The sequence below is a fragment of the Lampris incognitus genome, chromosome 8, assembly GCF_029633865.1.
Source record: "Lampris incognitus isolate fLamInc1 chromosome 8, fLamInc1.hap2, whole genome shotgun sequence".
Lineage (NCBI taxonomy): Eukaryota > Metazoa > Chordata > Actinopteri > Lampriformes > Lampridae > Lampris > Lampris incognitus.
In genome coordinates, this window is record NC_079218.1 from 30,838,471 (window position 1) to 30,854,375 (window position 15,905).

Below are 15,905 nucleotides of genomic sequence, written 5' to 3' on the forward strand. Positions count from 1 at the left end.
TAAATTCAAGTTACCCATAAACACACAAGTATGATAAAAGTCCCTCTCACTCGCTGTATGTGTGTGTGTTATATAGTCCCTTCAATAGCTATTCCCGTTTCATACTTGGGAATTAATCGGGCATACAAGCATGCAGCAGAGCAAGTGGGATGGGGTTTTTAAGAAATATGTATTTTTTTAAATGTAATGTAATGTAAATATGCGTTGTTTTTCTTCTGCTCATACAAATAAAGCTAATTTGGCTGCGACAAGTCGTGAACTATAGACTGCTTGTAACTGAAAATGTCATCTCCAAAGACTTTATCTTAAGTGATAAAATCACAATAGGACGATTATTCCCTATAATGGATAAGTACAGCAATCTTTGACCCGACATATTTCATTTTCAACATTTAATTAATTAATCTACAATTCAGAGCCGTTCAGCCTCCCATCTCTTGGCGCCTCTCAGACACAGGGCTTGCCAGCTCTTCTCTCCCACACAAGACAGAAATTTCCCATCTGGTTTGAGTCGTCATCTTCAAAAATTGTGAAATCGGATACCCATGGCTGCATTCTTAACCCTTTCAACGCACAGCCTACATATCCTATGGTTAAACTAAAACATCGTCCCCCCACTTCGGAAACGCCTGACCGCGCCTCCGCACTTTCCTATTATGTGGAAACGCGCTGTGTAACATCATGTCAAACATTCCCCGTCTTCTGGGAGGCGCCCTGACAGGGACCGCGCCGGCCATCAAGGCGCTCTGACACGAAAGCGTTGCGTTTGACTGGCAAGGAGTTTACGGTGTGCGAAGGCAGAGGTTAAAAGTGGGAACACGGTCAGAGGGAGGGGGTGCGGGTGGTGGGGAGGGGGGGCTGGAGGAAAAGGGAAGGGGTTGCGTTCAAGAGGGTGTTTACTCGACGTGTGGAGGAAGAGTTCAATAAGTACTCAACGAACTTTAATGGTCCGCAAATAAAGCGATGTGAAATATAAAAACCGCGAGTTTCGACAAGAGGACGGGAGAGAAGGGAGGGCCGCAGTGTTGGAACTTGCCCAGCTACATGGAGCAAACTAGGTAAGACACACACACACACGCACACACACGCACCGCCTCATAATCCGGAGTTAGTAAACAAGTAGACGCTCTTGTGAGATCTCTTCAGGATATATCAACGTGAATCTTTTAAAAGTTTTCGGGCGTGATCTTTTAAGGCCTATCAGGCAAGAAGCGTGCAATGTCACAGCAGTGATGTGACGCTGTAGCTTTGCAGTTCAGAAAATGTGATCGTGCATGGGTTTACAATTAGGCTTAATTTATGTAAATGCCCGAATTACCGGTTATTGTTGTTGTTCACTTAGTACGTTGTAATTCGTCACAAAGTTTGACATCTTAAAAACATTGGGTAATTTGAATATTTAAGAACACGTCTGCCCTCCTATGTCTTCCTGTGTACCAAATATTTGTCAACTTCTCTTCCTCAACATGTTCCTCCTGTCTAGGGAGGAAAATGGAGGGAGGGACAGCAGAGAAAGATACTGCTGAGGAGAAGGAGAGCGATGACCATCCCATTGAGGGGGAGGGAGAGTACGGGAAAGATCTTCACCACCAGGCTGCAGCAGGGTCCTGCTTAGGGTCCTCTGTGGACTACCAGGACCTGCCCATCATGCACTGGGAGGACCTGAGCCTGCGGATAGCTGAGCTAGAGAAACAGGAGCAGGAGAGGCGGGAAAGGACAAAGGTCAGACATGATGCTGATAGGGGTCATACTTTGTGGCCAAGATGCGAATCTCAAACACTGTGTGGCAAGCTGTAGCTCAGTGGTTAGTGCAAGTCGTTAACCCTGTCATGGTAAGGGGGTCCATTGCCATAGCTCAAAGAGTGGAGTGTTGTACTAACACTGCTGTGGTTAGGGATTCAATTCCATGTTTAGCTCAGTGAGAAGCACACCACCAAAACTGCCATGGCACTAACATGGCTTGGGTGACCAGAGGCAAGCAGGAAAAATGGTAAGGTTTTGTGGGACAGGTTTTTAATCCCCACTCCTTTTATTGGTTTGGAACGCAAAAGGTATACAACTTTCATATGATGCATACCGGGCAACACTTGTGTCCTCTTTTGGAATACAACAATATTTAACGTACTTCAATAGCAGATTAGAAACAATCTGCTAGAGAAATAAATTGCTACAGGTATGACCAGCGGTACATAATGAGAGCTGTATGTGTCTTGTTGGTGTTTTCTGACTAAAGAACATGTTAACGTACTACCAGTTAAACTCAACATGAGCGCACAGAGACATCTAAGCATAGAATGCCAGAGATTATTATTGGATAATAATCAAAACCAATCATGCAATGTTTAAATGGAGAAACGTGTATTTTTGTTATTTTGATTCAAAATGCAGGACGTTGTCTTTATATGTGGGGCAAATGGTCAAAATGCTGTGCAGTACAATGTGGAGTGGGATGCCTGGTCACCCTAAACATGGCCAGGATAAGACAATCCATTCCCCTGTCTGGAGTTTCCAATTGGGGCAACCCATGCTAAACTTGGATGCACTCTTGGTATCATAAAGGGCTTTAGATGTTACTTTTGAATACAATTTGTATTGTAAATTGAACGGTATACAATGCAAGATTGACACCCATGAAATGTGCATGGGGTCTGAATCAAAACAACCGATCCTGACTCCTCCCACCTCCCCTTTCCAAACAGCACTACACTGCACATGCCTCTCAGAAAGTAAGCAGGGAAAATTATTGATTACTAGCTATTGAAAAAAGGTAGTTTCTTTAAGTAGATTTTTCACAGAGAGAAAAAAAGACATTCTTTTACCCTGTTTTGACTTCATTGGAAGTCAGTCATGCCTGTATTTATCACTTTGGCTGAATGTTGGCTAACAACCAGCCATACATTTAGATAGCTCATGTCCATATCTGCTAGGTATAGAGCTATACTTTGGCAGTGTCAGTGGTACTAAGTAGCTCGCCAGTGGCATACTGGTAGCGAAAAATGGGCATAAGCAGTGTTAATACTGCCTCTAGATGGCTGATCAGCGCAATCCTGCATACTACCAAAGCCAAGGTTTTGTTTTAGCCCTTGGTTTGTCTGAGTTTACTTGGGAAGATCTTCTCAGTCTGAGGATAAGTTTCTCTTTAGCCATTTTTGTAGCTCACACATCTCCTCTGTTGAACTGAGTGAACTTGAAACCCTGTAACAGGGGATTGGGAAGCAGGGGAGGAGCCAATTTACGGTCCAATATTCCAAAACAGAGAGCCGAAAACAGGCCATAATAGCAAACCAAATGGAGAGAGATTCGTACGGAGTTTCACTTCACAAACATATCACTACAACCATAGGGTCAAATATAGGCTAGGTTGAGGTGACAATCTTGCATAGTGTAATTTTTAGTTTACGGCATAGACACTTTAAACGTGGATGTCACAAAGGGAAATGGACTGCCCATTCTCGTGGAAAACAAGTTTTGACAAAACAGTTTACTTTAATGTAGGCTATATCCTTCTACTACTGCTGCTACAAACCTGTGTTTTATATCCAAACCAGACCAAATGGGAAAATAGGACCTGTAATTCACACTGTAAAAGAAACTGGAACTTAAATGGGAAGTGCAACCCTAGTATTAGTTAGTTGTGTGTGTGTGTGTGCGTGTGTGCGTGCGTGCGCGCATACACATGCACGTGGTTTCTGGCTGCATATTTATGTATGTATTCTTTTACAGAAAGAAGAAGGTATAATTACATCTCATTTGCATTCAAAACCCTCGGCTCTCATCTGACTCCAGCCCTCCCACTTTGCAATAAGGCACTTTCACATTCATTCACATGTGTGCACACCAATGAACACAGCCACTTACACAAACAAACAAACAAACAAATGAACAAACAAATCTTCACCTAAACATGTATGGAAATCCAACAGATGAAAGGCATTTTCAATAGTATTGCGCAGAATGAGTAAACAGAGTGAGGTAAGATGTTCACTATCAATTCAAAGTTGTTTTGTCTGTTTTTTGGTCATTACACAGTGAAAACTTAGAGGAAAAACAAGATGGAGAGATTCATGGCTCGATGGTGTTTTAAGCCCCCAGTGTACTCTTCAAGGCAGCGCTGCATATAAGGCACTCTCTGCCCCCTACAGTTAGGGTTAGGGTTAGGGTTTCAGCCAATCACAGCGCTGGCGCTAACCCTAACCCTAACCAGTGCTGTGATTGGATGAAACTGTTGGGGGCGGGGAGTGCCTTCCATGCAGTGCTGCCTGGAAGAGTACGTTGGGGGCTTAAAACACCATCGAAGAGATTCATGCCACACGGGCAATTAGCTGGACTGAAACCCAAGATGTGGTCACTCAGGCCTGTGTCTGTATGTTACACACTAACCAGCTTATCCAGCGAGGTCTTGATGTAATGAGTCCTCTCCTAACTCTGTCTGTCCTTATGTCTTCCAGCCTGGCAATGGGACAGAGCTGGCGACCAGGTCTGGGGCCAGAGATGAGGAGAGGCAAGGGGAGATATGGAAAGACGCCTTGGAGGAGGAGGCAGAAGACGTGCGGAGGTCTCGACTCACATCCATCACATCTCGGTAATGAAAAATAATTTTCAAAGTTTTATAAATAAACAAGAGAGGAACAAAAAGTCGGCAATTCTGAAAATGTTCCCTTATGATTAGCTTACCATAACTACTTGTTGTTTTATGTTGTATGGTTTGTTTGACTGCAGAGTAGGCTTGATGCAGCTGGCAGTTTTCCCAGTGGCATACAGTAAAAGAGTAGCGTTGCTGGTTGTAACTTTACACTGTCAACACTGGTATTTTTTTGTCACCAAGTGAAAGCGCATATAAATGATCTGCACTGATGTTTGACGACAAGGATGCATGAATAAACTTGCATAGGGCAATGATGACTAATCGTATAAGGACTGGGATCATTTTCCAACTGCGTAATGTTGTCTGCTGGCATTGAATTACAACGTAAAATAGAGTCTGTCATTGTCTAACACAAGCAGAGGTATTTCAAAACTATGAGTCAGTATACAACACGCTGGCATGATGGATTCTGCACTTCTACAAAGACCAAATACACCCTTGGTTACTGACAATGGTGAAGTGTAGCTACACTGATGCAAACATGATAAGTCCATTGCAGCATTTTGGGTTGTACTGTTTGACTGTAAGGTAACTTTTATGACTTGATATATTGTCGTCTTACTTTGAAACCCACCTGTCCAGGGACACCATGAAAAAAATTGCTCATTGTCTACACATTAATAGGTCTAAACAACTTGACATCCATCAGAGATAGGTTGCTATCCAACACAGGCATTTATGCCCACCAAACATCATAGAAGGTCATAATGAATCATAATCATGAACTTTATTTATATAGAACTTTTCCATTACAAAGAGTTTTTCCAAAACAAAATATAGAAATAAGAACAGTAAAACAATAAGATATAATGCAATGAGAGCAGTGAAGATATAAAAGCTTTAAAATAACATAACAGCAAAATAAAACAACAGTAAAAGGTGAAAATAAGGCCATCTGGGTAGCGTAGTGGTCTACTCCATTGCCTACCAACACAGAGATCACTGGTTTGAATCCCCGTGTTACCTCCGGCTTGGTTGGGCGTCCCTACAGACACAATTGGCCATGTCTGCGAGTCGGAAGCCAGATGTGGGTATGTGTCCTGGCCGCTGCACTAGCGCCTCCTCTGGTCGGTCGGGGTGCCTGTTCGGGGGATAGCATGATCCTTCCACGCGCTACGTCCCCCTGGCGAAACTCCTCACTGTCAGGTGAAAAGAAGCAGCTGGTGACTCCACATGTATCGGAGGAGGCATGTGGTAGTCTGCAGCCCTTCCCGGATTGGCAGAGGGGGTGGAGCAGTGACTGGGTCAGTTTGGAAGAGTTGGGTAATTGGCCGGATACAACTGGGGAGAAAGGGTGTCCCAGTAGCGTGGCAGTCTATTTTGTTGCCTATCAACATGGGGATTGCCAGTTTGAATCCCCGTGTTACGTCTGGCTTGGTCGGGCGTCCCTACAGACCCATTTGGCTGTATCTGTGGGTGGGAAGCCGGATGTGGGTATATGTCCTGGTCGCTGCACTAGCACCTCCTCTGGTCGGTCGGGGCACCTATTCAGGGGGGAGGGGGAACTGGGGGGAATAGTGTGATCTTCCCTTGTGTTACATCCCCCTGGTGAAACGCCTCACTGCCAGGTGAAAAGAAGCAGCTGGTGACTCCACATGTATCGGAGGAGACATGTGGTAGTCTGCAGCCCTCCCCGGATCAGCAGAGAGGGTGGAGCAGCAACTAAGGCAGCTCGGAAAAGTAGGGTAATTGGCCGGATACAATTGGGGAGAAAAGGGGGGGGCAATTGGGGAGAAAAGGAAGGGGAAAAAGGCAAAAAAGGGGGGAATTAAAGTAGATAACACAGCAGAGACTAAAAGCAAGGATAGTACAGAGGAGGAAAAATAAGGAGATAACCGGTAAGAAAAGGCCTCGATAAAGTGGTACATTTTCAGCACAGATCTACAAACCCCAATTCCAATGAAGTTGGGATGCTGTGTAAAACGTAAATAAAAACAGAATACAATGATTTGAAAATCCTGTTCAACCTATATTCAATTGAATACACTACAAAGACAAGATATTTAATGTTCAAACTGATAAACTTTATTGTTTTTTTGCAAATATTCGCTCATTTTGAATTTGATGCCTGCAATACGTTCCAAATAAGCTGGGATGGGCATGTTTACCACCATGTTACATCACCTTTCCTTTTAACAACACTCAATAAGCGTTTGGGAACTGAGGACACTAATTGCTGAAGCTTAGTAGGTGGAATTCTTTCCCATTCTTGCTTGACGTATGACTTCAGTTGCTCAACAGTCTGGGGTCTCCGTTGTCGTATTTTGCCCTCCATAATGTGCCACACATTTTCAATGGGAGACAGGTCTGGACTGCAGGCAGGCCAGTCTAGTACCCGCACTCTTTTACTATGAAGCCACGCTGTTGTAACACGTGCAGAATGTGGCTTGGCATTGTCTTGCTGAAATAAGCAGGGACGTCCCTGAAAAAGACGTCGCTTGGATGGCAGCATATGTTGCTCCAAAACCTGTATGTACCTTTCAGCATTAATGGTGCCTTCACAGATGTGCAAGTTACCCATGATGCCATGGGCACTAACACCCCCCCATACCATCACAGATGCTGGCTTTTGAACTTTGAGCTGATAACAATCTGGATGGTCCTTTTCCTCTTTAGCCCGGAGGACATGATGTCCATGATTTCCAAAAACAATTTGAAATGTGGACTTGTCAGACCACAGCACACTTTTCCACTTTGCGTCAGTCCATCTCAGATGAGCTCGGGCCCAGAGAAGCCGGCGGCGTTTCTGGGTGTTGTTGATATATGGCTTTCGCTTTGCATGGTAGAATTTTAACTTGCACTTGTAGATGTAGCGACAAACTGTGTTAACTGACGATGGTTTTCTGAAGTGTTCCTGAGCCCAGGTGGTAATATCCTTTACAGAATGATGTCGGTTTTTAATGCAGTGCCGCCTGAGGGATCGAAGGTCACGGGCATTCAGTGTTGGTTTTCGGCCTTGCTGCTTACGTACAGAGATTTCTCCGGATTCTCTGAATCTTTTGATGATATTATGGACTGTAGATGATGAAATCCCTAAATTCCTTGCGATTGTACATTGAGAAACGTTATTCTTAAACTGTTGGACTATTTGCTCACGCAGTTGTTCACAAAGTGGTGAACCTCGCCCCATCCTTGCTTGTGAATGACTGAGCCTTACGGGGATGCTCCTTTTATACCCAATCATGACACTCACCTGTTTCCAGTTAACCTGTTCACCTGTGGAATGTTCCAAACAGGTGTTTTTTGAGCATTCCTCAACTTTCCCAGTCTTTTGTTGCCCCTGTCCCAGCTTCTTTGGAACGTGTTGCAGGCATCAAATTCACAATGAGGGAATATTTGCAAAAAACAATAAAGTTTATCAGTTTGAACATTAAATATCTTGTCTTTGTAGTGTATTCAATTGACTAAAGGTCGAAAAGGATTTGCACATCATTGTATTCTGTTTTTATTCACGTTTTACACAACGTCCAAACTTCATTGGAAATGGGGTTTGTAAAAGAGGATGCTGAATTAGCCGTATAGCCTGAATACCATACGCTACATTTGCAAAAAAATTAAATAAGTCTGCTCATTATGACGTAGTCTTCTTTTTCAACTTAAAATCCTGCAGTACCTTTGTGCACAGATTGCAAGATAGTCATGACAGCACTTAAACTTAGTGCTTTTAAGAGATAGAGGCATTAATTTGTCCAAGTATTCACTTCTTTTAGGTTAGTATAACTTTGAGAGACACTGTTATTTGAGGCATTAATTGCACGTTCTGTTACAGAACTATTTGAATGCTTGATGCTCATCTGTTTTGTCCCTAACCAATGGATTTTTCTCTCTCTCTTACTGTTGTGTGTAATAAACAATGCCTCATCTCTGCCTATTTTTATTTCTGACTCATGTTCGCAGATTCCACAACCGCAAAAACCTACAGTTGTGCTTCATCAACAACAGCGACAGTGAAGAAGATGAGGATGGAGCCAATAAGAAGGTTGGTGCCAGAGTTTCACTCACATCACCCTTTCAAATCGCCATCGACCGAGTCCACCACACTGAGGTGACTGCTTTACACTTCAGACAACAGCAAAGAAGAGAAACTTTTGCTCATCTTTTTTCTTTTTTTTTTACTGATGACTGAATGCTGTGTTTGCCAGGGCTCCAGGCGGACAGGTGGCAACGGTTACCATCCCTCCGGGCTGAAACAGGAAGTGGCTGCGGCGCTAAGGGCTCTGAGAGACAAAGTGTTGGCTGAACAGAGGGGGAGGGAGGTGAGCCGGATGAGTGACGGGAGAGGAGAGAGAGGGAGCAAGAGATCGAGAGAGCAAAAACAAGGACAAATTGAGAGAATGAGACACAAAGGAAAGAAGACAGAGAGGGAGTAGAAAGGAAGAGAGGAAAAACATTTGAAAAGCTGAAGGAAGAAAGTAAAAAAAAAAGAAGGAATGAGAAAAAAAATTCTTGTGAATTACATACAAAGAGAAGATAAAGGGCTGAAACAAAGAAATACAGATAGCTTGGACAAAGTTTTGTCAGTTGAATGTTCATGATGAAGTTGATTTTTTTTCCTGTGTGTGTTTGTGTCTGTGGTGGTCTTACTTTGTGTGTTTGTATGTGTTTATGCATGTGTGTCTTGATCTGTGTGCTCTAGCATCTGGCCAGCAGTAGTGTTGCGGCCAAACGAAAACATCTGGAAAGTTGTGATCTGCAGAACTGTTCCCTGCAGCAGCTGACAGGCCTGAAGGCAACACTCCAACAAGATATACATGGTATGTTGACACAGACAGACAGAAAGGCACACTGACACACTCGTACATAAACACACACACACATAGATCAAGCACGCTCACACAGATCAAAGACACACATACACACACACATAGATACACACACACACACACACACACACACACAGATACATCACCACCATAGATCATTGTGTACTTTCATCAGATAGCTGTGTGTGTGTGTGTGTGTGTGTGTGTGTGTGTGTGTGTGTGTGTGTGTGTGTGTGTATATCAGTCTTTCTGAGTGTGTGTGGGGGTCTATATCTTGCCGTTTATGTAAGTGTGTCCGTGCACATATGCATATGTGTATGTCGTCTTTCTGTATATCTGTGTATGTTGATGTGTCTGTATGTGTTACACAATTCTTTTCCCAGATAGCATACAAAAATTCCAAAGGTGCACAACACTGAAGAAAAGTTTTTTGTACACAACACAATTAAAAAAAAACAGAATTTCCAAACTGTAGGCTTTCTGTAGGCCAGTGACTTTCGGCTTAAAACTAGCTGGAGGTGCCTTCCCTCTAACCTCATTTTTGGTGTCAATGATACAGTATGTCAGCATCACTCCCTTCATCCCAGATTATGTCCCTGTTCTTCTTTTCCTTCCTCCAGACCTAAGCTCAGAGCTGGTTGCCCAACTGTTGGTGCGAGACCAGCTAAGAACCAAACAGGATGCCATGCTTCTGGATGTGCAAGATCTGACCTAGTGCAAAGACTGACGACTGTCAGGTCCAGACAACTGGAACTGTTTCCTTGACAGCAGCCTGGGAGTTTAGGGACTTTGGGACCAGCGCAGGGAGCAAAACCCAGATAACAAGTTGGTCTTGGTCAGCCCCAGGAGTTTTTACTTCTTCAGTGACTCAACCTGGTAATTTATCAGCTTTACCTTTTGAAAAGATTGACCAGTCCAATCACCTTAGTATTTTTAAAGACAGTATGGAAAATTAAGAGGGAGACATGAGAGAGAAAATTGCTGGCAGGAGTTGACCCTTCACCAGCAGGAGTATTCATGTGACTCCAGAGGTGGCAGACATAACTTCTGCATGTCCTTTATCAACCTTGACAAATACCACAGGGAACAAGGGGAGGGCCTGAACCTGGGTTCTAAGGTTATCAAGAAGTGACATTGCAGACAGGAAGCAACATAATCTGGAACCCAGTCAAAAGGAAGGGACATCATCTGGACACACATGTCAACAGGAAGTGGCATAACAAAGATACCAACCTACAATACAAGCATAACTCAGTGCCTGTGTGGACAGGATGTGGTATAGCCTTTGCATTAAGGTCAACAGAAAATGACCTAATTTTAACACACATTTCGGCATAACCCAGACACAGATTTACTGAAAATAACAAGACAATTGAAAACCAAGACAAAAAGAAGTACCTATGAACAGATGACTACTATGCAACTCACTTAAGCTTTTGATTAAGGTTGGAACAAAGATTTTAATTACTAACCTGTCAGGCAATTCGGTAGCCATATTTAATATACTAACTCTATATGAGATTCATTCAAATACTGGCTGGTGAGGACCATGTTTAACTAGCAGGGACCAGAAGTGCTTGCAGTTGACTATTTTGATTGTAACACATCTATCTCTACTTATTATGAATATCAGTCGTTAGAAAAAATAACAATATTTGTCAGTGCTTCCCCTAAACTGCACCTTGGCAGTGTAAATGCCATCTTTGAACCACTGAGTCACATAAGAAATGGAAGTATTCAGTGTTAGTACGCAGAGACAATCTTACCAAGTTTGACAGACTAGTCCTTTGTTATTTAGCAGGAAATTACATCACAGGAAGTGACTTGGACAGGATATAGGTGATTGTGACTTTTCCAAGGATGGTGGAAAGTGGAGGTCCTCTTCCTCTGTACTTCAGAAATTAAATTGTCCACTCTGAGACGGCTCAACTTGACAGGTTTATTGTTTCTCATGGGAAACGTCGCTTGCAAACAAGATGTCATTCTGACAGTGATGATTAGCAGACACAGTCATGCATCCAAGAAATCTCAGAATCCCATTTTATGTCACCAAAGTGGTACCAAGCTTTTTTTTTCTTTCATTAAAGTCTCAACAGTCTGAAATTGATATTTTCAAAATCAGATTTGAATGTGTTTCAAATCTGATCTGGATCAGATTTATACTTTGGTGTGGATGATCAGGGTTATACTTTGGACCTGCAGCATGTAATACCAGTCAGGTGTTGCAAGGGTAGTGGATTGGGTATCTGATGCATTGTCACAGGAGGTTTTACCTTAACAAAGGAGTAGTAAAATAGGAATGTGACACCGAGGAAGGGGTTTCTGCACAAGAAACAGCGAAGTGTTATGTTCAATACATTGATTGAGGGAATAGAGAATGAATGAACATAATGGTTTCTTCCTTGTATGTAATTCAGCAGCAAGTGCATGAGCAGGTGCATTTGCCAGTGGGCCTGTAAGTGTAAATCTAAATATTGCATTACAAACGAGGGATGCCAGTGCGGCAAAAGTTTTATTCTGGTTTACCTTTCAGTATCCTTTGCCTTTTATTATAATGAGGGAACAATTCATTAATACTATTTATCGCGTGACAAGCTAAAACAAAGGGATATGTTTATGCTCTGGATGTTTGCCTGTTATCGTTGTTCACCACATATTTTTCATGTTATGGGGAAAAAAATAGCATGTGTACCAAGCTATTGTAAAGATTTGTCTTTAGCATTTGTCCTTGAGGTCAATGGTTAAAACTGGCTAAGTTCTTCAAAACGATATTACAGTGAGTAGTACCTATTGTTTTGAATGGGGAAAGGCCAACAATGCTAACTACCCGTTTTAAGCTAGGCTAGCTGAAGCACAAATGAAGATTTTGTTCCCCCCAAATAGTCGATAAAAATAAAAATTAAGGTCAGTTATTGAAATTATTTTGGGAAAATGCAATGAATTTCACTCCTAGTTTGTTATTCTGCCAATGTGGCCAATTTGTAAGATTTACCTTTTATCGATTGCTTTTTTATTCTACGTAATACATTCTCAGGATCAACAAGGAGGTTAATTTTATAGACAGTCACTCATCTTTAGTTGTAAAACCCATAGTAATATAAAAGAGGAATAGTAGGTGCTTTATATGGAGTTACAGAGACATGGGTATCTCCACTACTTCTTTTAACAATCCTGGGCAATACAAATAAATGTAGCCATAGGCTTACATTTTTCCTTCAAGCTTAGTATTTGTTTTTCAAAACTCAACATTTTGTGAACATGTCAACTATAAAAGGACTGTGTTAAAGTTAAAGACAAAATTAAAGACATTATTTTGGTGGCGTTTTACTTAAGTGCAAAATATATCTAGCACAGGGAGTTGTTAAAAATCTATTTTGTTCAGTACAGGGTAAATGTCCACTCATCCTGTGTTTGCAAAACAAGTATTCGTTGTGTTTTTTGCTATTGATACTTGTACATACGTTTCACTGCCGTTCGGTGAAAACACAACATTGCTTTTTCATAGTGATCTTCTCTGAAGATTAATTTTTTCTTCTTTTGAAGTTTTACGAACCAAGGACCCATGTGACACTCAGAACCCACAGTAAATTTTCAAAATTGCATCATCTTCCACCTAGACTTAAGGCTGACTCCAAATTACAGAAAATTTTACTTTCTGGAAAAATGCAAGTTTCATCCTGCAGCAGCGATACTGACCTTGTCCACCTATAGACAATAGGACGAATCTTTCTAAAAATTCTTATTTTAACCGATGATATTGTCATTATTTAAATTGAATCTATTGTAAAAACACCAGCATAGGACACCATGATGCTGCTACTTCATTAACAATATCCTTTTTTGTGCCTTACCAAGAAATTGTATTATGTAATAAGATCTATTATACTCACACATCCTCACATACAGCATGTTGACCCGTTAAATGCCATATTCCATGAAAACAACATACTGTAAAGAGTATTGGATTTTTATAAAGAATCCAAGAGGGTTTGTTTTTTTTGCATTGATAATTTGTTTTTGAGTCCTGTTTTGTATTTAATAAACGCCGTACGGTTATTGTCTATTTTTGTCCTCGCTGTGTTTATTCATACCACTGCTACCTGGCATTGTCTGGTCATCCACTGTGTCCTGATGCTTGAGCACACACCACTGCACGTTAACATGAATGGAGCTTCCATGTTTTTTCCCTGTGTGCATCTTACTTTGGTTTTAGCTGACAAGCTTGACGCTAACGAAGCGGAGGACAGAAACCACAAGGGGGGAGAGAGAGAAATGATGCTGGAGACAAAAAATGGAGAAGTTGGAGAGTGGAGGGGGCGTGTTGTGTGCAACAGGACACAGTGATGAGTGACCTGCAGGGGGGAGAGAGAGAGAGAGAGAGAGAGAGAGAGAGAGAGAGAGAGAGAGAGAGAGAGAGAGAGAGAGAGAGAGAGAGAGAGAGAGAGAGAGAGAGAGAGCAAGAGAAAGGGAGGGAGAGGGAGAGGCAGCAAGAGGAGGAGGAAAGGAACAAGAGATTTATTTGTTTACCAGATAGCTAGATCATACTGTATCTGAAAGATGAAAGGTAGAAAGCCAGAGAGATAGCTGGTGCATCCTGATTTGAGGCTCGGGTAATGAATTGGTTTGATGAGAGGAAAAAAAAATCTGAAGGAGTTTCCAGTTAAAAGGTGCTTTGATTGGTACTGAAAAAGACACCACATGTTCCACTAAATGTGAAGGTAAGCGATTAAATCTGCATGCACACTACCGGGGTACAACTTATCTTTGAGTACAATGACAATTTTATATGGACATCCTTAATTGAAAATGAAAAAAAAACCAGTAACTGTGTTTTTGAAGAATTTGCATTTATAAATGCAGTTTTAGTTTAACATGTACTCCACATGAACACTTTGTACAACCTAACCTAATCTCTCCATTGCCTATTTTGGAGTATATTACAGGACCATGTCTTTATACGCATTTACAAGCCTGTACAAAAGTAAACTGAGTGTTTTGTTTATTCATAAAATCACGCATTATCAACAGTGGAGAGAAACGCTTAGAAAGAAACTGCTAACCAAATTTCTCTTCAACAGCTTCTTTCCAAAATAACACATAGGGGCATGTTGAAATCTATAACATAGATTTCAATTGATACCATCTGGAAAAGAAAAAAAAAGACTGGAGGGTTTAAAGATTACTGCTTTTTAGATGTTGACTGACACGTTCTAGTATAATTCTTTTTGACAAGAATACAGAAAGGATCCTAACAAATGCAATATCTTGGACAGTGGGACATGATGTTCATGTGGGTCTATTAATTAAGTTGTATGCACCCTCTGTGCTGGATTCAGCACTGCAGTGAGCCAGTGACACCGCCTGAGTCCCTTCAGCCGCCTGGATTGGGTTACATTCCTGCAGTTGTGACTGAATGAATGGTTATCAATTATTAACAGACGCTGAAGGTCAGAGGAGTGGCCCCAAGACCCTTCACTCAAACCCAAGACTCTTTTAGCCGCATCAGTGGCATAAGACCAGATAAATATGACAACTCAAGGTAGGCCGAACCATTTTGAATTTTTATAAACTATGTGTGCTTATAAAAGGACGCGAGAATAAGTGCGTCTGTATCGACCCATTATGAATCATCTATAAGATCAGGTTAGCACTCTGCCAGGTTTCAGTGCCTCCGTGTAAGAGTTTACCCTCCAGCTGCAGCCATAATCTGTACCATTCCATGCTGCTTGCATTCACTTATTGAATGTTGAATGTATTTATTTGTATACAAAGGGATGTGCCCGTGTCATAGACTTCTTGTAGAGTCCCTTTAAAATATGTCTAAGCTCCTTGTTTTCTCTGAACCCTGTGTGCTGGTATGTTACTGTAGGCTTAACTGTATGACACTTAATGATTAAAATAATTTTGATTTGGTCAGGGTGCTGTTATTTTGCAACCAGGTCACCCTTACATTGTGTGACATTATCAGACTGTCACTGTGCCCCAAAACATGGGCTTGAATTTAACCATTGTCAGAGTAACACAGAGCTGGAACATACTAAGTACATGAGTGGAGAGAGGTTTCCGGAAAACTGTGTTAATGATTGAGGGGCTAATTGACTGTGACATACTCTTAATCAGCAAAATGCCAGTAGTACATTCTAAAGGAGCATTTCCGAACTAATGACTGTGTTTTTTCCTCCCATTCTCCTTGTCAAAGAGCACCCCCTTCTACCTGAATTCAGGACTGAAGAGGACCACAGCACCTGAGATAGACATGCATAAAGACAGCCTGATAGAGGAAAGCAGATATACAGACAGACAGACAGGCAGATAGATAGATAGATAGATAGATAGATAGATAGATAGATAGATAGATAGATAGATAGATAGATAGATAGATGTAGAGAATTCAGATGAAGTTAATACTAGCCAATCTGTGGAATTTGCCCAGCGAACGTGCAACAATAACAGACAAACATGAGCTGTTCTCAAGCAGCCACAAATAGCCTCCAAAA

At 41.8% G+C, this 15,905-nt stretch overlaps 1 protein-coding gene across 2 annotated transcripts; it reads left to right on the top strand.

The window, feature by feature from the left end:
* Positions 1-866: 866 nt before the first annotated feature.
* Positions 867-13,461, top strand: im:7136398 (schwannomin-interacting protein 1). 2 transcript variants are annotated; one of them, XM_056284842.1, is made up of 7 exons: positions 867-1,058; positions 1,484-1,722; positions 4,449-4,582; positions 8,543-8,690; positions 8,788-8,901; positions 9,282-9,399; positions 10,029-13,461. In XM_056284842.1, exons 2-7 carry the CDS (start codon positions 1,492-1,494, stop codon positions 10,121-10,123), a joined length of 840 nt encoding a protein of 279 aa, XP_056140817.1. In that variant the 5' UTR covers positions 867-1,058; positions 1,484-1,491; the 3' UTR covers positions 10,124-13,461. The 2 variants fall into 2 exon arrangements, with proteins under 2 accessions (XP_056140817.1, XP_056140818.1); XM_056284843.1 differs by having other exon boundaries at positions 8,543-8,624.
* Positions 13,462-15,905: the final 2,444 nt, after the last annotated feature.